Below are 23,625 nucleotides of genomic sequence, written 5' to 3'. Positions count from 1 at the left end.
CTACCGAGTTCCAAACTGCCTCTGGAAGCAACGTCAGCACAATAACTGTCCGATGGAACCTTAATGAAATGGGTTTCTATGGCTGAGCAGTCGCACAAAAGCCTAAGATCCCCATGAACAATGCCAAGAATCAGCTAGAGTGGTGTAAAGCTCTCCACCATTGGACTCTGGAGCAGTGGAAACGCATTCTCCTGAGTGATAAATCACGCTTCACTATCTGGCGGTCCGAAGGAAGAATCTGGGTTTGGTGGATGCCAGGAGAACGCTACCTGCCCCAATGCATAGTGTCAACTGTAAAGTTTGGTGGAGGAGGAATAATGGTCTGGGGCTGTTTTCCATAGTTCGGGCTAGGCCCCTTAGTTCCAGTGAAGGGAAATCTTAACATTACAGCATACAACGCTCACCCAGAGGCGGCGCTCCTAGTAGGTGGGGACCTTGATGCAGGGAAACTTACATTTGTTTTACCAAATTTCTATCAGCATGTTAAATGTGCAACCAGAGGAAAAAGAACTCTGGACCACCTATACTCCACACACAGAGACGCATACAAATCTCTCCCTCACCCTCCATTTGGCAAATCTGACCATAATTATATCCTCCTGATTCCTGCTTACAAGCAAAAATTAAAGCAGGAAGCACCAGTGACTAGATCAATAAAAAAGTGGTCAGATGAAGCAGATGCTAAGCTACAGGACTGTTTTGCCAGCACAGATTGGAATATGTTCCGGGATTCCTCCGATGGCATTGATGAGTAAACCACATTAGTCATTGGCTTCATCAATAAGCGCATTGATGATGTCGTCCCCACAGTGACTGTACGTACATACCCCAATCAGAAGCCATGGATTACAGGCAGCATCCGCACTGAGCTAAAGGCTAGAGAGGGAACCTAACCTGAAAGTTTATAAGAAATCCCGCTATGCCTTCCGACGAACCATCAAACAGGCAAAGCGTCAATACAGGACTAAGATCGAGTTGTACTACACTGGCTCTGACGCTCGTCGGATGTGGCAGGGCTTGCAAACCATTACAAAGGGACTACAAAGGGAAGCACAGCCGAGAGCTGCCCAGTGAAACGAGCCCACCAGATGAGCTAAACTACTTCTATGCATGCTTCAAGGCAAGTAACACTTAAACATGCATGAGAGCTTCAGCTGTTCACACTCACGCTTTCCGTAGCCGATGTGAGTAAGACCTTTAAACAGGTTAACATTAACAAGGCCGCAGGGACAAACGGATTACCAGGATGTGCACTGCGAGTATGTGCTGACCAACTGGCCAGTGTCTTCACTGACTTTGTCAACCTCTTCCTGTCGGAGTCTGTAATACCAACATGTTTTAAGCAGACCACCATAGTCTCTGTGTCCAAGAACATTAAGGTAACCTGCCTAAATGACTACCGACCCGTAGCACTCACGTCTGTAGCCATAAAGTTCTTTGAAAGGCCCCAACAGATCCACAGATGATGCACTCCACACTGCCCTTTCCCACCTGGATAAAATAATGCTATTCATTGACTATGTGAGAATGCTGTTCATTGACTACAGCTCAGTGTTCAAAACCTTAGTGCCCTCAAAGCTCATCAATAAGCTAAGGACCCTGGGACTAAACACCTCCCTCTGCAACTGGATCCAGGACTTCCTGACGGGCTGCCCCCAGGTGGTAAGGGTAGGAAACAAACACATCCGCCACGCTGATCCTCAACACGGGGGCCCCTCAGGGGTGCATGCTCAGTCCCATCCTGTTGGTAGGCCTGATCACCAACAACGATGAGACAGCCTATAGGGAGGAGGTCAGAGACCTATCCATGTGGTACCAGGGCAACAACCTCTCCCTCAATGTGATCAAGACAAAGGAGATGATTGTGGACTACAGGAGAAGGAGGACGCCCCCATTCTCATCGACGGGGCTGTAGTGGAGCAGGTTGAGAGCCAAACACACCAAGATGTCAAGAAGTCGTGAAGAGGGCACGACAAAGCCTATTCCCCCTCAGGAGACTGATATTATTTGACATGGGTCCTCAGATCCTCAAAAAGTTGGACAGGTATGGTATGCCTGGTATGGCAACTTCTCAGCCTTTGACCGCAAGGCACTACAGAGGGTAGTGGGTAAGGCCGAATACATCACCGGGGCCAAGCTTCCTGCCATCCAGGACCTCTATACCAGGCGGAGTCAGAGGAAGGCCCTACAGTCATAGACTGTTCTCTCTGCTACCGCACGGCAAGCGGTACCAGAGCACCAAGTCTAGGTCCAAAAGGCTTCTTAACAGCTTCTACCCCCAAGCCATAAGACACCTGAAAAGCTAGTCAAATGGCTAGCCATACTATTTGCACCCCCCCCCCCTCGTTTATGCTGCTGCCACTCTCTGAATATTATCCATGCATTGTTACTTTAACACTACCTACAAGTACATATTACCTCAATTACCTAAACTAACCGGTGCCCCCGCACATTGACACTGTACTGGTACCCCCTGTATATAGCCTCGCTATTGTGCTTTTTAATTATTATATTTGACTTATCTATTTTTATACTTAACACTTATTTCTCTTAAAACTGCATTGTTGTTTAAGGGCCTGTAAGTAAGCATTTCACTGTAAGGTCTACCTACACGTGTTTTACACCTGTTGTATTCGGCGCATGTGTATTTCTCTTATAGTATTTTGTGTGGATCGTTGACAAAAAAATGACAATTAAATCCTTTTTAGTCCCACTTTGTAACACAACCACATTTTGAAAAAGTCAAAGGGTGTGAATACTTTCTGAAGGCACTGTATATCTGTTTGGGTTTACCAGGATTTGCATGGTGTACTCTCATGAATGGTCTCTCCATCTCTCGAGGTGTCCTTGCTCAAGGAGTAGGATAGTGGATAGGCAATAGATACTAAAGTGCTATGACCCCAAGAACCCTAACACCGTGCCCTTAAACACTAATCGCGTTGACAGATGTGGTTACTGAACACTACCTAACTCTTTACAAATCTCCACCCCTTTAATCTGACATTTTCTAACGACAGGAAAGTAGGTCGAGCTCTACGAGCCGCTCGTAATGAAATCCCCCATGTGACCCTGGAAAGCCTGACAACTGTATCACACTTTATTCGCTTCAAGTCAATTCCAAGGCATAGAGCAGGTGAAAGATAAAAGATAAAACTACATTACCCAGCATGCCGTTCAGAAAATCTCTCTTTGTTTGTCGTGGGAGCGTTTGACAGATGTTGGAGAATTGGCATCGCTGGACCTCAGCTCTCAAGGAAAAGGCTTTCAAAGGCTTTCAAAGTCAGCGCAACACAGGATTCCTTGGCAGGCTGAGGACATCTATTAACTGAAGTTTATTTGAGCAGTGCCCTTTCCCAGCTCGTTACCCTCTCTCCCAAACCCACCTTCCACCCCCACACAGCTGTCCCTTTCTCATTTGTTTTGGTTGCAGAGATATTTCAAATATCCACCTTAATGCACCCCTTTGCCTGCTTCCCCCTTAAGCTCCATTCTAGGGCTGGGTGGTATACCGTATTTTACTATATACCGGTATTGATGCACGGACCGGTTTGAGTTTTTACATTACCTTTTATAACGGTATTTGAATGTTTGGATTGTTAAATGTTATACACCGTGTGTAAGAGTTTTATAGTTTACTCCACTATTTGAGTCATCTCTCGCAGCTCTCTCCATACTGCTTTCCACACAGACCTAGCCCCGCCCCCTGTCACTTACGGAGTACATTTGATGTTCCTCAACCAGGACACACTTGCGTTCAATGTTGATGACAATGATGCTGTTTTCACTTTGCTGCTTCATATAAAACAACTAATGTTCTAGCGGTCTGTAATGACACTATTAGATTGTATTTCTTACATCTGAAAAAAACGGCTAGTTTGTCTTTTCTTAGCAAGTTGGGCCTAAATCGTGTTAGCCGCTAATGCTAATTGCTGGTTAGCTGGCTAGCTAGCTAGCTACTAAATGTACTAGGTCAGAGCAAACGTAGCTAGCTATCCAGCCTGATAATACCAGTGATGGTGTAGACCTAAATCAGCATGTTGTCTGTGCAACAGTATCTTCTAAATCAAAGAGGAATACGCGAAGCATCATTATGTTAGCTACATGATGTAGCTAAGATAAAGAATATAGGGTCCACTAGGAAACACTTATTAACACTTTGGTTCCTACCCTGTCACAATAACTTCTCCTGGCATTTTCCTTCATTGTCATGGCAAACAGCACTGTATTCAAAGTGCCCACTATTATATTCTAAGTATAGAATTAGAATAATCATTCTATTTCCATGATTCCAACAGTTCAGTGTTTTGCTCTAAATCGCAATTGCAACATTTGGTAAAAAATAAGGCCTAGATTGTTTGACCATATCGTGCAGCCCTAGGTGGCAGTGTGGAAATGACCTCAAATGAGTGGAGGAAATGCAATTTTTTTTTAAAAACTATAGTGATATTATATTTTGGCCATATCGCCCAGCCCTACTCCAGACCCCTCTCACTCATCAACCAGGAAAAGAGCAACAGGCCAGGGTAGGGTATCTCCTGAACTCCACCCCCAGCCCCCCACCAAATTTACGCCATGTCTGACATATACCTCTGTCAAGAAAGGTCAGATTGCTATTGCCCTCTCACATTCCAGGCACGTGCTTCCCAGGGAGACAGGTTTCCAGGGAAACCGTAACGGGCGCACATGTGACAGCGTGACGGAACGCTTGTCTGTGAGGCAATGAATCCTGATAAAGGTTTCACCATTTCCTGTAAAACTGCCCTGCTCCTTAGAACTGCTTAAGTACAGTGCCCTAGTATGGGATGTGGTCTACTGGTAAACACTTTTGTCAAGCGTTCTGGTACTGGGCAAATTCCTTTTGGGAAAACACTCCTAAGGGAAACCCAAGGGAGAAAGACTGGTTCCAAGTTAACACCCAGAAGACATTGTCAAAACATTGGTAAACTCAAAGGATACAATGCGCCGCTCACGAGGCAATACCCACTGTATTACAGTATCCAGCTTTTGTACTGTAATGCAGTGATCGTATCTTCCTTGGTAGACCAAAAGGGACAGACCAAACAAAACTTCTGTGGGACAGTGTTATTGACTGTCATGGGTAAACCCCTTCAGGGGAAAGTCCTAAAAAATCCTGGCACTCCATTCAACGTGGAGCAAAACATTTAAAAGACTTCAGATCACACTGGCTCAACCCTGCGTGATCTCTCTGAGCCTATAAAAGCCCTTAATGTCATGTCCTTGTACCTCAGTATCTTTTTCTCCACTGCTACTAAATGACATTGGAGCTATCTACCTTTGTCTGCCTTTGGTATCCTACACTTTGGTATCCAACCCAGTGAATGATGACTGGAATGTTTGTAACCCTGACTATGCTAATACTGCATTATTCTACGTGATTACTGCAACCTTAATCTTGAGTCTAACAACAGTATTTCCAGAATTAATTGACATTATGCCACACATACTCCTGATATGAAATACCTTTTGTACTTCACTCAGGCTTCTGTAAAATGAGTCCTTTCCTATCTTTAACGGCATCCAAACCTAACAGACACATTGCTCTGTTATCCCCAACTCATCTGGGAAAACCACGGGGATCGTTCCATGACAACAATCCTATCGAGAGACCAGGGGAGGGGCATCCAAAGCAGTTGTTAGGCAGACATGTCATTTCAACCTATTGGTGATCTCTAAAACAACATGGGGAACTACATGTCTGAGCCTCTAATGAGTCCAGTGACGGCACCTTAAAAATTATATTTAACAAACGGCCAAACAATGTGAGGAATGGCGGCCAAAGAATCCAGAGCATCCACATATTTCCGAGGGATATACAGAGGGAGTAAATATGTTTACCAGTCTATGTGTGGGTGCAAGAGATCACTCCAGATGCAACTTATACCTTTATGCCAAAGACCCTCCGCAAGAACTTAAAAATGAAATTGGCTGCTATTCAAAACCCCAAGGCAAAGTCTTGACCAGTTGACTCAAACCTCCATTTCAAAAGAGTCATCATGCACGTCTAAACCAGAGAGCCCAAGCCCAAATTAACATTTGAGTCTTTTAGCAGAAACTCGTATCCAGAGCGACTTAGAGTAGTGAGTGCATACATTTTTGTCATATTTAATAGGTGTCCCCCGTGGGAATCAAACCCACAACCCTGGCGCTGCAAGTGCCATGCGCTACCAACTGAGCCACACAACACCCATGTGGCTCTGTTGATATCACTGATATCGTGACATTTTATGCAATGATGTTGACACCGTTCCAAGTGAACACAAGCTGTATTCTTTCTGTTACAGAGCTTAATTCTATTTGAAATCCCCCGTGAGAAGTTTATTTGCCTAGCCATGTGGGGTTTTGAGCGGAGAAAACTAGAGTGAATTGTATACCTCTGACTCTTAGCAATATGGATACCATTATCCTGTCGCTTAAACTTGAGGGAAAACTTAAGGCATGGCACCCAATATAATCACAACCAATTACCTAACACGAGGAGTGTAGCACCTTGTCTAGAAGACTGCTTTTTTTTAATCACTGACATACAGTGCCTTCAGAAAGTAGTAATATCACAACAATATGTGGAATAAGTCAAGTGGTGTGAATACATTCTTAAGGCACTATGAACAGAAAGCTGTAACCGTATTCAAAACTCCTTTTAACCATTTGTTAGACTGTCAGTGTCTCTCACTTTCTCTTATTACACACTCAAAAGAAGTCAAAACGAAAAGACATAGTCATGTACCTCATTCCTGCCCCACGGTCTTCAGGAGACATCTTAGGAGCACTAGTTTGGTTCTGTTACGATATTAAGGTAGTCCGAAGAAGACGTGGTTCTGGATATAAGTACTTGTCTGTCACAGCAAAGCTCTACAAATCGTTCAGGTCAAGTCAAGACACAGTTGACGTGCCACACAGTGCGAGACCAGCTAGTGTTTATCTTCAATGAAGCCTGAGCTTGACTATTTCAACCAGGCCCATCTAAAAATAACACAGGTCACACAGCATTCCATCAGGCAACTATCAAGAGGACAGAGAGGTTGGGGCTGGGTGGTGGGTGAATGGGTGGGGGGGGGGTACGAATACGAATACACCAGTGACCGGGTGGGAGCTGACCCTCTATGTCAGTGTCACTGCCCCCCTCTGTAAAGTTGGGGGGGCACAATCTGTTTATCAGATATCTTTGAGTGTGTGTGTGTTTTTTTGTGAGTGTGTGTGTGTATGTGGGAGGGGGGTTTCAGAAGTAGAAAGCAAGCACATGTCATTGTTGTCTTTGTCGAATGTTGACGCCATATCCGGTGTAAACTACTCAGAAGTTGCGCAAATGCTAGCTCTCCCCTGCTAACAACAGTTCAGTTACAGTCTTTATTTAGCCGTAGTGGAGTAAACATTATGTTGCAAAGTTACGCAAACACGATAATGATTGTTTAGGTAGTTTTGGCCATCATGTTAAGGATATTTTAAGTTGAGGAGCATTGATGGGGCTGAGTTCTGTGACTAACTGTAATCAGTAACGTTACCAGCAAAAAAATTGAAATCAGATTACAGATACTTTTGAACAACTAGATTACTTCTAGGATTACTGTTAAATTCAGAAAGGATGTTTGCGAAACAATCGTTGACACCTTTCTGTTTTCCCAATGACATTCAAATCAGCATTGAAAAAAGGTTTAAGGTTGTTCTGCCTGAGCTAGTCTGACCACAAGTCAGAGAGCACTTTAATGACACACCCAAGTGCGTTTGATGGATCACGTAAAAACGGAAAAGAGCATGAATTGGCTTTTGTAGGCCACAGTCCAAGCAATGTCTTCAAATGGTGCGACTGCTGTCGGCATCCAAAGATTATCCAACTTCAATAAACGCTAAAATGGAAAGCTGTTTTAACATGTATCTATTGAATTTTTTATATCAATAAGTGCACCACCCTGACCAAGGCCTTTCTCCCCCGATTGCTCAGTTTGGCCGGGCGGCCAACTCTAGGAAGAGTCTAGTTGGTTCCAAACCATTTAAGAATGATGGAGGCCAATATGTTCTTGGGAACTTTCAACTTTCAATGCTGCAGAAATATCCTTGTCTCATCGCGCACCAGCGACTCCTGTGGCAGGCCGGGCGCAGTGCGCGCTAACCAAGGTTGCCAGGTGCACGGTGTTTCCTCCGTGCGGCTGGCTTCCGGGTTGGATGCCCGCTGTGTTAAGAAGTGCGGCTTGGTTGGGTTGTGTATCGGAGGACACATGACTTTCAACCTTCGTCTCTCCCGAGCCCGTATGGGAGTTGTAGCGATGAGACAAGATAGTAGCTACTAAAACAATTGGATACCACGAAATTGGGGAGAAAAAGGGGTAAAATAAAATAAATAAAAAATGTTAATTATTCATATCGATAATGAATTGCTTTATATAAAAAATGAATTATTGATATCAATAATTCTAATATTTGATATAAAAAGAGTCCATGATATCAAAATTTGAAGAATTGATATTTGATATGCACACTTTAATATCTGCATAGCGATAACAACAGTTTATTTTATTTTATATAGTACATTGAATTATCGATGTAAAAAATGTGCTTCTCCATTTAATTCTATGGGGAATTATTGATATAAAAATGCAATGATCAAATATCAAAATATCCACCATAGAAAGCCGTTTCCATTGTGGATAACATATTTTCATATAATTTCGATAAATACTTTTGGGATATAAAAATGTGAATGATTGATAACGAAAATGTAATTATTGATGTAAAACATTTAATTACTAATATAAATCAATCAATTAATATATGTTAAAACGGCTTTTCATAGTGGTGTAGCCTATGGGTGGGAATCTAATTTATTATTGATATCTACATAGGTCATTGAGGTGAATCACACTGCTGCTCTCTCATTTAGCTATTTGCGCCTACAATAGATGTCATTCTATAGGTCATATAAATGTTTGTCTTCTTCTAATGCCGCTTAAGGTGAAAGTAATCTAAAAGTAACTGAACGTAATCAATTTACTGAGTTTGGGTAATTCAAAAGTTACATTACTGATTACAATTTTGGACAGGTAATTAGTAACTGTTAATGGATTACATTTATATCGTAACCTACCCAACCCTGATTGTGTTGTATTGTATTTATGCCACAATTTATGCTACATTTCACCATGTTTTCACAAATATATTAGACAAACATGGTAACAGAAAAAATGTATAGTTTCATCCAAAGCACTTTAAGAACGTCAACAATTTATTATAGATTTTTATATCCAAATGACTTATGCAAATCCTTTGACTGTGACGAAACACTCATGACGAGTATTTTTGGTCCAATGACAGGTTTCCTTCAGAAGCACACCCCCTGCTAGTCTTCTGACCTGACTGGCTGCTTGTAGGGTTCAAAGTAACTGCTGTCATAGGATCAGTTCCTGTAACACAGAATCAAACAAACTCTCTGTTTCTCCCTCTCTCTGTCACACACACACACACACACACACTGCTTGCCATATCAGATTTCACAACCCCACAAACATCACAGTTGTCGTGGGAACAAACAACATGTGTGTCCTATCTCAAAGCAGATTTATGATCGAAACACGAAGCGTAACAGGTGTTATGATTCAAACACATAATACTACACATCCAAGTCATATTCCTTGACAGCAACAGCTCGCTATAGATAACTTCTCATTATGACTCAGATCCAGTTTTACATGTTGATTTGAATTGAAGATTTGAATTGTTGACGTAAATGGGTGATTTGAAATGTTGTGTATACACACAAAAAACTGACAAAAATAGGTGTTGAGAAATGTTGCGTAAACACTATTCAATGGGTGATTTCAAATATGTGTGTGTGCAGAGAAAATTATGTATATAGGACCATTAAGAAACATCAAATCAAATGTTATTTGTCACGTGCTTCATAAAAAAACAGGTGTAGACTAACAAAGAGAGAGCGTGGGTATTTCTGGGAGTGGAGGTATTTTTGTCTATTTCCTCAGCACGTGCAGCCCATGGATCAGGGTTACGTAATCTCTGGCCTGTGTCGTCATTTTGACAGCTGCCCTGACTTCAGAACGACAGTATTCCTCAACACACCGGCATGCACAGCAGCCATGAACCCAAAACAGTCATTTTTATCATTTTTTTCAACTGATATCTATCAAAGTTACATAATACTCATAGAATGTTAATTCATGTGCGTTTTGTCCGACATTTAAACGTTTTATCCTAGCCCCCGTCCACCCAGCAGTAGGCCTTTTGCATCTTGGTAGGCCGTCATTGTAAATCAGAATTTGTTCTTAACTGACTTGCCTAGTTAAATGAAAGTAATTTTTTTTTTTTAAAGTCTTAAATGACAATCAGGGTTGGAATCAATTCCAATCATTTTGTAGACACTATCCAGAGCGACATACAGTAGTGAGTGCATATGTTTTCATATTGGTCTCCCATGGGAATTGAATCGACAACCCTAGCGTGGCAAGCACTGTTCTCTACCAATTGAGCAACACTTGTTTACAACCCTAAATTCAAACAAAATTCTTGAATTCACTTATGAAGTGCATATTTTACATGGAATTCAATTCGATTTGCAACAATCTTCTAGTTATTGAACTGGAATTATTATTGGAATTGTAAAAAAAAATACATATATTTGGAATTCAATTCAATTCATATCATAATGGGTTTAGTATCAAAATAAACTTCAGGATTTGTTGTAAATCATTTCAACTTGAAGTTATGTATAGCTGGGCTGTCTGAACACTCATATGATCAGCCCGATAGCCATAACGAATTGAATGGGAATTGGAATTTGTGGAATTGTTAGGGATAATATTGAATTATCCCCATAAAAAAAAAATCGAACTAACATAGGAATTGAGAATAATTTAATTAAATCTGAATTACAACATTGACATGGAATTTGAATTGAATTGATGGAATTTACATGGATAGGAAACATGGACAATTAAGAGGGGTATGTGTGTGCGTGTGTGTGTGTGTGTGTTGTATGCTTTTTCCCTATGTATTGAAAACTACTTACAGTATACTGAAAAAAATACACTGCTCAAAAAAATTAAGGGAACACTAAAATAACACATCCTAGATCTGAATGAATTAAATATTCTTATTAAATACTTTTTTCTTTACATAGTTGAATGTGCTGACAACAAAATCACACAAAAATTATCAATGGAAATCAAATTTATCAACCCATGGAGGTCTGGATTTGGAGTCACGCTCAAAATTAAAGTGGAAAACCACACTACAGGCTGATCCAACTTTGATGTCATGTCCTTAAAACAAGTCAAAATGAGGCTCAGTAGTGTGTGTGGCCTCCACGTGCCTGTATGACCTCCCTACAACGCCTGGGCATGCTCCTGATGAGGTGGCGGATGGTCTCCTGAGGGATCTCATCCCAGACCTGGACTAAAGCATCCGCCAACTCCTGGACAGTCTGTGGTGCAACGTGGCGTTGGTGGTTGGAGCGAGACATGATGTCCCAGATGTGCTCAATTTGATTCAGGTCTGGGGAACGGGCGGGCCAGTCCATAGCATCAATGATTTCCTCTTGCAGGAACTGCTGACACACTCCAGCCACATGAGGTCTAGCATTGTCTTGCATTAGGAGGAACCCGGGGCCAACCGCACCAGCATATGGTCTCACAAGGGGTCTGAGGATCTCATCTCGGTACCTAATGGCAGTCAGGCTACCTCTGGCGAGCACATGGAGGGCTGTGCGGCCCCCCAAAGAAATGCCACCCCACACCATGACTGACCCACCATGCTGGAGGATGTTTCTGGCAGCAGAACATTCTCCACGGCGTCTCCAGACTCCAGTCTGTCACATGTGCTCAATGTGAACCTGCTTTCATCTGTGAAGAGCACAGGGCGCCAGTGGCGTATTTGCCAATCTTGGTGTTCTCTGGCAATGCCAAACGTCCTGCACGGTATTGGGCTGTAAGCACAACCCCCACATGTGGACGTCGGGCCCTCATACCACCCTCATGGAGTCTTGTTTCTGACCGTTTGAGCAGACACATGCACATTTGTGGCCTGCTGGAGGTCATTTTGCAGGGCTCTGGCAGTGCTCCTCCTGCTTCTCCTTGCACAAAGGTGGAGGTAGCGGTCCTGCTGCTGGGTTGTTGCCCTCCTACGGCCTCCTCCACATCTCCTGATGTACTGGCCTGTCTCCTGGTAGCGCCTCCATGCTCTGGACACTACGCTGACAGACCCAGCAAACTTTCTTGCCACAGCTTGCATTGATGTGCCATCCTGGATGAGCTGCACTACCTGAGCCACTTGTGTGGGTTGTAGACTCCGTCTCATGCTACCACTAGAGTGAAAGCACCGCCAGCATTCAAAAGTGACCAAAACATCAGCCAGGAAGCATAGGAACTGAGAAGTGGTCTGTGGTCACCACCTGCAGAACCACTCCTTTATTGGGGGTGTCTTGCTAATTGCCTATAATTTCCACCTGTTGTCTATTCCATTTGCACAACAGCATGTGAAATGTATTGTCAATCAGTGTTGCTTTCTATGTGGACAGTTTGATTTCACAGAAGTGTGATTGACTTGGAGTTACATTGTGTTGTTTAAGTGTTCCCTTTATTTTTTGCAAAGTGTTGGTCCCATGTTTCGTGAGCTGAAATAAAATATCCCAGAAATGTTCCATATGCACATAAAGCTTATTTCTCGCAAATGTTGTGCACAAATTTGTTACATCCCTCTTAGTGAGCATTTCTCATTTGCCAAGATAATCGATCCACCTGGCAGGTGTGGCATATCAAGAAGCTTATTAAGCAGCATGATCATTATACAGGTGCACCTTGTGCTGGGGACAATAAAAGGCCACTCTAAAATGTGCAATTTTATCACACAACACAATGCCACAGATGTCTCAAGTTTTGAGGGAGCAAGCAATTGGCATGTTGACTGCAGGAATGTCCACCAGAGCTGTTGCCAAAGAATTTAATGTTAATTTCTCTACCATAAGCCAACAGCATTTTCGAGAATTTGGCAGTAAGTCCAATTGGCCTCAGACGCGCAGACCACGTGTAATCACGCCAGTCCAGTACCTCCACATCAGGCTTCTTCACCTGCTGAGAAGAGCCACCCGGACAGCTGATGAAACTGTGAGTGTGCACAACCAAATCATTTCTGCACAAACTGTCAGTAACTGTGTCAGGGAAGCTCATCTGCATGCTCGTCGTCCTCACCAGGATCTTGACCTGACTGCAGTTCGGCATTGTAACCGACTTCAGTGGGCAAATTATCACCTTCAATGGCCATTGGCACGCTGGAGAAGTGTGTTCTTCACAGATTAATCCCAGTTTCAACGGTACTGGACAGATGGCCGACAGCGTGTATGGCTTCGTATGGGCGAGCGGTTTGCTGATGTCAATGTTGTGAACAGAGTTCCCCCATGGTGGCGGTGGGGTTATCGTATTGGCAGGCATAAGCTATGGACACGAACACAATTGCATTTTATCGATGGCAATTTGAATGCACAGAGAAACTGTGCCGAGATCCTAAGACCCATTGTAGTGCCATTCATCCACCGCCATCACCATATGTTTCAGCATGATAATGCATGGCCCAATGTCGTAAGGGTCTGTACACAATTCTGGAAGGTGAAAAAGTCCCAGTTCTTCCATGGCCTGCATACCCAGACATGTCATCCATTGATCATATTTGGGATGTTCTGGATCGACGTATACCACAGCGTGTTCCAGTTCCCACCAATATTCAGCAACTTCGCACAGCCATTGAAGAGCAGTGGGATAACATTCCACACGCCACAATCAACAGCCTGATCAACTCTATGCAAAGGAGATGTGTTGCACTGCATGAGGCAAATGATGGTCACACCAGATACTGACTGGCTTTCTAATCCACGCCCTACATTAAAAATATATATATTTTATTGTATCTGTGACCAACAGCTGCATATCTGTATTCCCTGTCATGGGAAATCCATAAATTAGGGCCTAATGAATTTATTTCAATTGACTGATTTCCTTATATGAACAGTAACTGTAAAATCTTTGAAATGTTTACATGTTGCATTTATATTTCTGTTCACTGAACATAGAATTACTATTGTATTTTAGTGAGCCCATTTGGATGAGACATAAAAAAAGCAGATAGGTTCCTATCATTCTATGAAGTACTATGGGCTATTTTAGCCCATAAGGGGTGGGCTATTCTAGTGCCTTTTTCACATGCTCCCTCAAGTCTCCAATATCTTAGTACCTGGAAGTCCTTGAGCATAGAGTCTTGTGATCAATATAGATAAAGCTGATTGGCAGCAACTATTTGGATGGAGGAGGGAAGTAAGCGGGGCTACTGATAAACAGCACCTTGCTACAAAGTAGTTGGTGGTGTAAAAACGTGCAATAAGAGCTGCCCCAGAACCAGTATTGTGTTCTGTGTCCTACTGGTTGATGTTAGGTACAGCTGATTCTAGAGGAAACCTTAAGAGACTACTTGGACCACTTTAGTAGAAGTTTTAAATTAGGAGATGAAGAGGGTTAAACCAAGGCCTCATACCATTTAAAGGGTTAATCAATTGTGTTATGATAAACTGTAAGGTCTCCTCTCAGGAGACCTGTGTGTGTGTGTGGTAACACCTGTTTTGAGTGTTGTCCCCTTCAGACACTATCAGAAGGATGAATTCGCCTAAGCTCATACTCCTCCTGTCTGGGCCCCAATGTGAATAAGACTGTTTCCCTGAGAACACTTTTGCCTTATGGCGAGGTGCTCCATCATGCTGGAAAAGGCATTGTTCGTCACCAAACTGTTCCTGGATGGTTGGGAGAAGTTGCTCTCGGAGAATGTGTTGGTACCATTCTTTATTCATGGCTGTGTTCTTAGGCAAAATTGTGAGTGAGCCAGCACCCTTGGCTGAAAAGCAACCCCACACATGAATGGTCTCAGGATGCTTTACTGTTGGCATGACACAGGACTGATGGTAGCGCACACCTTGTCTTCCCCGGACAAGCTTTTTCCAAATGCTCCAAACAATCGGAAAAGGGGATTCATCAGAGAAAATGACTTTACCCCAGTCCTCGGCAGTCCAATCCCTGTTTTTTCTGGAGAGAAGTGGCTTCTTTGCAGCCATTCTTGACACCAGGCCATCCTCCAAAAGTCTTCGCCTTACTGTGCATGCAGATGCACTCACACCTGCCTGCTGCCATTCCTGAGAAAGCTCTGTACTGGTTGTGCCACAATCCCGCAGCTGAATCAACTTTAGGAGACAGTCCTGGTGCTTGCTGGACTTTCTTGGGCGCCCTGAAGCCTTCATCACAACAATTGAACCACTCTCCTTGAAGTTCTTGATGATCCGATAAATGGTTGATTTAGGTGCAATCTTACTGGCAGCAATATCCTTGCATGTGAAGCCCTTTTTGTGCAAAGCAATGGTGACAACACGTGTTTCCTTGCAGGTAACCATGGTTGATAGAGGAAGAACAATGATTCCAAGCACCATCCTCCTTTTGAAGTTTCCAGTCTGTTATTTGAACTCAATCAGCGTGACAGAGTGATCTCCAGCCTTGTCCTCGTCAACACTCACACCTGTGTTAACTTCTTTGGGACTGGGGGGCAGTATTGAGTAGCTTGGATAATAAGTTGCCCAAAGTAAACTGCCTGCTACTCAGGCCCAAAAGCTAGAATATGCATATAATTAGTGGATTTGGATAGAAAACACTTTGAAGTTTCTAAAACTGTTTGAATGATGTCTGTGAGTATAACAGAACTCATATGGCAGCCAAAAACCTGAGAAGAAATCCAACTAGGAAGTGGGAAATCTGAGGTTTGTAGGTTTACAAGTCTTTGCCTATCCAATATACAGTGTCTATGGGGTCATATTGCACTTCCCAAGGCTTCCACTAGATGTCAACAGTCTTTTGAACATTGTTTCAGGCTTCTACTGTGAAGGGGGAGCGAATGAGAGCTGTTTGAGTCAGGTATCTGGCAGAATGCCATGAGCTAAATCATGCGTGTGGCCGTGAGAGGTAGCTGCGTTCCTTTTCATTTCTAAAGACAAAGGAATTGTCCGGTTAAAACATTATTGAAGATTTATGATAAAAACTTCCTAAAGATTAATTCTATACATCGTTTGACATGTTTCTACTTTTCGTCTGAACTAAGCGATCGTGCATTGAGCATTTGGATTACTGGGCTAAACGCGCGAACAGAAAGGAGGTATTTGGACATAAATGATGGACTTTATCGAACAAAACAAAGATTTATTGTGGAACTGGGATTCCTGGGAGTGCATTCCGATCAAGATCATCAAAGGTAAGTGAATATTTATAACGCTATTTCGGACTTTTCTGACACCTCTCCTTCTTTGGAAAATGGCTGTATGTTTTTCTGTGGCTAGGTGCTGACCTAACATAATCGGCGTAAAGCCTTTTTGAAATCTGACACAGCGGTTGCATTAACTTCTTATGGCTGCAGGGTCAGTATTGAGTAGCTTGGATGAAAGGTGCCCAGAGGTGCCCAGAGTAAAAACAAAACACACATTTATTGTGTAACATGAAGACCTGTGAGTGCCATCTGATGAAGATCAAAGGTTAGTGATTCATTTAATCGCTATTTCTGACTTTTGTGAGCCCTCTCCTTGGCTAGAAAATGGCTGTATTGTTTTCTGTGACTTGGTGCTGACCTAACATAATCGTTTGTTGTGCTTTCGCTGTAAAGCCTTTTTGAAATCGGACACTGTGGCTGGATTTACAAGAAGTTTATCTTTAAAATGGTGCATAATACTTGTATGTTTGAGGAATTTCAATTATGGGATTTCTGATGTTTTGAATTTGGCGCCCTGCAATTTCACTGGCTGTTGGCAAGGTGGGACGCTACCGTCCCACATATCCCAGAGAAGTTAACGAGAGAATCACTGACATGATGTCAGCTGGTCCTTTTGTGGCAGGGCTGAAATGCAGTGGAAATGTTTTTTGGGGATTCAGTTAATTTGCATGGCAAAGAGGGACTTTGCAATTAATTGCAATTCATCTGATCACTCTTCATAACATTCCCGAGTATATGCAAATTGCCATCATACAAACTGAGGCAGCAGACTTTGTGAAAATTTATATTTGTGTCATTCTCAAAACATTTGGCCACGTCCGTGCGCACAGAAGCATACAGTTCTCCCGAAGAATGGGGAGCCGCCCAGACCCATAGTAGTAAAATTCCACTACCTTCAGGAGGAGGATGTCTCCATAAGGCAGCGCGAGCGGCTTCCATCACCCACAACGGCCAAAATATTCGCATTTACCTGGTTTACACGGCGGCAGGCATGAAGAAGAAGTCAGCCTTCAACGAGGTGAGGGGGCTCCTACACCGCTGTCTGGACACCAAGTTCAGCATTCTTTACCCAGCTGTACTAAAGATCACTACTTCCTCTGGCGAGCAGAAGACATTCTTAGACACAAACAAGGCCAGAGAATATGTTGTCGCGCACCTACATCCACAGGACAGGCAACATAATACTAGCTAGCCATTGTAGGCTCATATTCTGACCCTGCACTAGACTTGCTAACGCAACCAGGGACCAACGAGTGCATTCATATCTTGATTAGAAATGTGCCTCCACCCCGTTGCCAAAAACCATTACAATTATTAATCCAGTCACTTAAAGTTATGAACAATGAAGGTATGTATAGGGTGTGACATGTTCTCACAAGGACAATATAGTTTGAATAGTATTTTATTTACAGTACGTGGCACAATTCGTTTTGCCAACTAGCTGTGGCTGTAAAGCCACGGTGCTAGGTGGTGCGGTAATAATTAGCCTAGTCGCTACCAAACGCTAGCCACTGAGCTCTCTTTCCATGCCTTAATAAGATACCCTACTAACATACTGTGAGCATGTTTAATACATACAAGTTTATACTCCCAAAGGACCATGTGTATTATTCTTTACTATTTGACTGGTTGGTCCGCCCTGGTGCTTGGTGGCGGCTGGCACGGGGGTGCAGATTGTATAGCTGAGCGAACACTGCAGGATGGGTATTAATCACAGCCAGTCATTTTTTGGTGTTCTGGCTTTTTTTTAATTTTAAATTTTACCTTTATTTAACCAGGCAAGTCAGTTAAGAACACATTCTTATTTTCAATGACGGCCTGGGAACAGTGGGTTAACTGCCTGTTCAGGGGCAGAACGACAGATTTGTACCTTGTCAGCTCGGGGGTTTGAACTCACAACCTTCCGGTTACTAGTCCAACGCTCTAACCACTAGGCTACCCTGCCGCCCCGGCAGTGTACCTCTGATGAAAATTACAGGCCTCTCTCATCTTTTTAAGTGGGAGAACTTGCACAATTGGTGGCTGACTAAATACTTTTTTGCCCCACTGTATGTGTGTGTGTGTGTGTGTATATATATATACACACACGCATATATATATAAATACACATGCATATATATAAACACACACGCATATATATATACACACACGCATATATATACACACACATACACACATATATATATATATAATAATATGTGTGTGAATGTATTTTGTGGCATACAGCAGGTCAGCCACCAGGGGGAGACTCGTCGAGGACTGGTGACAGACGGAGTATACATCACGAGGCGATGGCTCCATCTGCTGGACGTGCCAGGTCTTGACGGACTCTCCGGCCAGGACTAATTGGGGCTGATTGGGAGTTTGTGAGTAATCAATGGCTGATTGCTCACCAGCTGTACAAGTTCCATTCTGGCAGCACACAGGGGAGAGAGTTGGGGAAGAAAAGACTCCCGTATAGTTGGGGACGGTTGCAGAGGTAACAGGAGTGAGTTCAGTTTTGATCCCCACAGGATACAGCAAGACGAAGAGGCGACTCCGGGATGCTGGCCTTCTAGGCAGAGTTTCCCTGTCCTGTGTCTGTGTTCTTTTGCCCATCTCAATCTTTTCTTTTTATTGGCCAGTCTGAGATATGGCTTTTTCTTTGCAACTCTGCATGGAAGGCCAGAATCCCGGAGTCACCTCTTCCCTGTTGACGTTGAGACGTGTGTTTTGCGGGTACTATTTAATGAAGCTGCCATGTTGAGGACTTGTGAGGCGTCTGTTTCTCAGTAGAGCCCTGGATAGAGCTCTACCGTGGTGACTTGACCCACTACTACTATCCTGTAGTGCCTTTAAAAAATACATTTCAACTCACATTGATGTGTTTTTACAGATCAACTGCACCCCTGATGTGTCTCACTCTACTGTGTGGGATTCGTTAAAAGCATATCTAAGGGGCCAAAATATTTCATACACAGCCTATGACAACAAACAGTGCACCAAACACTTATCAGAGATGTGGACAACAGATGCCTCTTCTCCGACTCCTGAACTCTAGAAAGAGAGACTGCTTCACCAATCGGAATTTGACAATTTTTCACCAAACAAACAGAGCATCTCTCTTGATGCTGAAAAGGCTTTTGACCGGGTTGAGTGGGAATATCTATTTACAGTACTAGAGAGATTTGGGTTTAGTCATTCCTTTCCTGGATTAAGATGTTATACTCTTCCCCAGTGGCTTCTGTTTGCACCAACAATGTTACCTCCAGCTACTTCCCTTGCCACAGGGGGGGTCAGGCAAGGTTGCTATTTATCCCCTTTAATATGGCTATTGAACCTCTTGCTATCGCCCTGCGGGTGGAGGAGAGTATTAAGGGGCAACATAACTCACAAGGTGTCCTTATATGCAGACAGTCCTCTTTTATACATCTCTAACCCTGTGGAGTCTACACCCTATCTCTTGGACATGCTACAAGGTTTTGGGACATTCTCTGGTTATAAGTGAATTAAACAAAACAAAAAGTGTCCTTCACATTTCCACTCAAGCCTACGAAGTGTCCAGTCGAGAGGTGCTTAGATCTCCAGATTATACGACATAATACAGAACATTAATCCGCCTTCCTTTGCAAACACAAAATCTGCATGGGAGCAAGACATGGGTGTCGAGCTACCCGATGACATATGGCAACAAAGCGTATCCACTGTTGGATTCGGGGTTAAACTTCAAACATTGTTATACTCAGAAGTATAGGAACATTAGTTACAAAAGAGACATGAGGGGTTGGCATAATGAAGCTTGGGTGCAGGGAACACAATTGCATATGACAGTGCTGATAAGGGGAGAAACCGTTGAAGGCTCATATCACTTAGTTCCCTGCTTAGCAAGAATGATGTAATGTTTAGCGATAACGAGGAGACTCCACCCAAAGTGGGGTATGAATACCACCACAGGGGAAGATATGTCTGTGTCTGAATTACAGCTGTATCGACCCTTTGGGAAGAATTCAACTTGGTTCAGCTTCTCTAGTGTCCCTGAGTTATTTACTCAAAATTAGAACCTAATAGGCTGACCACGCCGCTCGTGTGCGCGAGCGTTGCAAAATAAATGTAGAAATCTATGTTATTCAATTATTGCGCCAACGAGCGTCTTCATTGCCAAGGGCTAAAATAGAAATCAGTTCTATTTCTGATGCAGATCGCGCTGCAAGTCCTGCCTGTCCCATCTCCTCATTGGTTTATAGAAGAAAGGTACCCACATTCCATCTCCTCATTGGTTATACCCACGTGGGTGACTGAAATACGAACAAGGTCAGTGGCGGTAATGCACCTAATTTATGAAAGTTGCCAATAGCAATATAAAATCAAGAGAAGAAAAAGCCTGGAAGGAAGAGAGATGACTAAACGATTTGGTTGACTGTTTTATGTGTGGATTAATTGGCGGAGTAGAGGACCTTGTGCATTTCAGGTAAAAGCAACAGCTAACTAGCTAAGTTGCCACAAATGTTTAATACTTTTCGACCAGTCTCCAAATTAATATGATTGGTTCAGTTTATTTTGACATTTTAACCTGCGTGTCGTGATCGCGTATGGTGTGGGGGGACAAAATAAATGTGTGCACAATGGCACACAATGGCGGTTTGTGTTCCGTGTAACACCACACATCATCATTTTGCATAAGGCATGGGTTTATTCAGTTTAAGGTTTTGCACCATCCTCATTACTCAAATGACATATTGGCAAAAATATACCCAAATGTTGACCCCAAGTGTTTGAAATGCCACCAGAGTCCAGCGACTGTGGGACACATGTTTTGGTCATGCCAATCTTTGAGTGGCCTCTGGGACCCCATTTTTGAGGCACTCTCACATATGTGCCAACTGCCGGGTTGGGGCTAATAATTTTATTGAACTTTTTTTTCTCCATTGTTTTTGTTTCTATGACTGTGTTCTTGTTTGTTTCTTTTGTAGGGGTGGGTGGTTTGGAGGGAGGGTGGGAGGGAGGGAGAGACAGAGAGAGGGAGGAAATGGACAGATGGATGGGTGGGTGGGAGAATGAGGGGTTGGGGGTTGTACTGTTTTTTTTACATCTGAAAATCTAAAATAGCGTTTTTTTAAAACCCTCTAATGATCATTCTTGAAATGGACTTTTTAAATCAAGACTAGGGCAAATCGAAGACTATTTTAAACCATGTCTGAGAAATGCCATTTCAGTTAGTCAAATTCAATAGTGCAATTAAGAATAGGATTAGGCGTAATCTGTGTCTGTGAAACCACCCCTCAGTGTATATCATACTAAATGAAGGGAGCAGATTTAGGAACCAAATCCTATGAATTGCCTTGAGACCAGGTTGATCACACAGACAACAATATTATTTTCCTCCTTCTCTCCATCCCAGCCCACAGCTGTCAGCGGCCATTCTGACCTGGCTAATCTCCAACTAAGCCCCGCCACACCCGGAGCCCGCTTTACAATTACCCACAAGGCACCTTTGTCTGACGGACAGCGGCAGATGACACCAACACAATAGCTAAATGTCAGACAGGAGATAGAGACAAGAGCCTTGGTGGCCCAGTAGCCCACCATTATGAAGCGATTCTGGAATAGCAACAAAGCAAAGCATCATGGGTATCTATTATGATATCTGGCTTTCCCATTCACTGCAATTGAGGTCTTCGGTCTCTAAATGCGTCTTTGTGCAAATTTACGTGATGCTGCAGGCCAAGTTGTCTCGTTTATTTATATAGCCAATGCACAACCGTCTAGTTCGGCGGTTAGGGACAACCAATTTTTGAACATTTATTTAAATGTATTTTTACCCCCTTTTTTCTCCACAATTTCATGATTATGATCTTGTCTCATCGCTGCAACTCCCCAACGGGCTCGGGAGAGGTGAAGATCGAGTCATGCATCCTTCGAAACATGACCCGCCAAACTGTGCTTCTTAACACCCGCTCGCTTAACCCGGGAGCCAGCTGCACCAATGTGTCAGAGGAAACATTGTTCAACTGACCAACGAAGTCATCCTGCATCGCCCGGCCCGCCACAAGGAGTCTCTAGAGCAAGATGAGCCAAGAGTGGGGATATACAACCGTTGGAATTTTTGATAAGCCGCAACCTACATTTAAAAGGACTGCCAGGGTTGGGAAGACTGAGATATGAGACTACCTATAGCAGGGTGCTCCAACTGGCAAGGTATTTAGGCCCCGAAGTTTAGATTATTTAAAAAAAAATATATATATCTTAATTGTTGGGCATAAAATACTAAAAAAAAACAGCAAATCAGCTACAAGTGATAAACATGTTGGAAATCTGAAATCTGTCCAACTCATCCAAACCATCTCAATTGGGTTGAGGTAGGGTGATTGTGGAGGCCAGGTCATCTGATGCAGCACTCCACTCTCCTTCTTGGTCAAATAGCACTTACACAGCCTGGAGGTGTGTTGGGTCATTTTCCTGTTGAAAAACAAATGATAGTCCCACTAAGCGCAAACCAGATTGGATGGCGTATCCCTGCAGAATGCTGTGGTAGCCACATGAAGGCCTGATTCACGCAGTCTCCTCTGAACAGTTGATGTTGAGATGTGTCTGTTAAGTGAACTCTGCAGCATTTATTTGGGCTGCAATCTTGGGGCGGCAGCGTAGCCTAGTGGTTAGAGCGTCGGACTAGTAACCGGAAGGTTGCGAGTTCAATCCCCCGAGCTGACAAGGTACAAATCTGTCGTTCTGCCCCTGAACAGGCAGTTAACCCACTGTTCCCAGGCCGTCATTGAAAATAAGAATGTGTTCTTAACTGACTTGCCTGGTTAAATAAAGGTAAAAAAAAATAAAAAAAAATCTGAGGTGCAGTTAACTCTAATGAATTTATCCTCTGCAGCAGAGGTAAATCTGGGTCTGGGCCTCATGAGAGCCAGTTTCATAGTGCTTGATGGTTTTTGCGATTGCACTTGAAGAAACTTTCAGAGTTCTTACATTTTCCATATTGACTGACCTTCATGTGTTAAAGTAATGATGGATTGTCGTTTCTCTTGGATTATTTGAGCTGTTCTTGCCATAATATTGACTTGGTCTTTTACCAAATAGGGCTATCTTCTGTATACCACCCCTGATTAAGAAGGAAAGAAATTCCACAAATGAACTTTTAATCAAGGCACACCTGTAATGCATTCCAAGTGACTACCTCATGAAGCTGATTGAGAGAATGCCAAGAGTGTGCAAAGCTGTCATCAAGGCAAAGGGTGGCTATTTGAAGAATCTCAAATAGAAAATCTATTTTGAATTGTTTAACACTTTTTTGGTTACTACATGATTCCATGTGTGTAATTTCATAGTTTTGATGTC

General features: G+C 43.1%; 1 protein-coding gene across 2 annotated transcripts in view; it reads right to left on the bottom strand.

Moving 5' to 3' along the window:
• The window catches only part of retreg1 (reticulophagy regulator 1), a 74,945-nt gene that overhangs the window by 24,972 nt on the left and 26,348 nt on the right, over positions 1–23,625 (bottom strand). Inside the window, exon 1 of one of the 2 annotated variants that reach the window (XM_020467330.2) lies at positions 6,746–6,947. The exons of the other annotated variant lie outside the window; for it this stretch is intronic. Within the exon in view, the coding sequence (XP_020322919.1) occupies positions 6,746–6,777 (32 nt within the window). The 5' untranslated portion in view covers positions 6,778–6,947. Of the gene's footprint in view, positions 1–6,745; positions 6,948–23,625 lie in introns of those variants that run through there. 2 annotated transcript variants of the gene reach the window in all.

This window comes from Oncorhynchus kisutch, linkage group LG30, assembly GCF_002021735.2.
Source record: "Oncorhynchus kisutch isolate 150728-3 linkage group LG30, Okis_V2, whole genome shotgun sequence".
Classification (NCBI taxonomy): Eukaryota; Metazoa; Chordata; class Actinopteri; order Salmoniformes; family Salmonidae; genus Oncorhynchus; species Oncorhynchus kisutch.
Note: the sequence above shows the minus strand (reverse complement) of the source record. Positions and strands in the feature narration are given on the sequence as shown.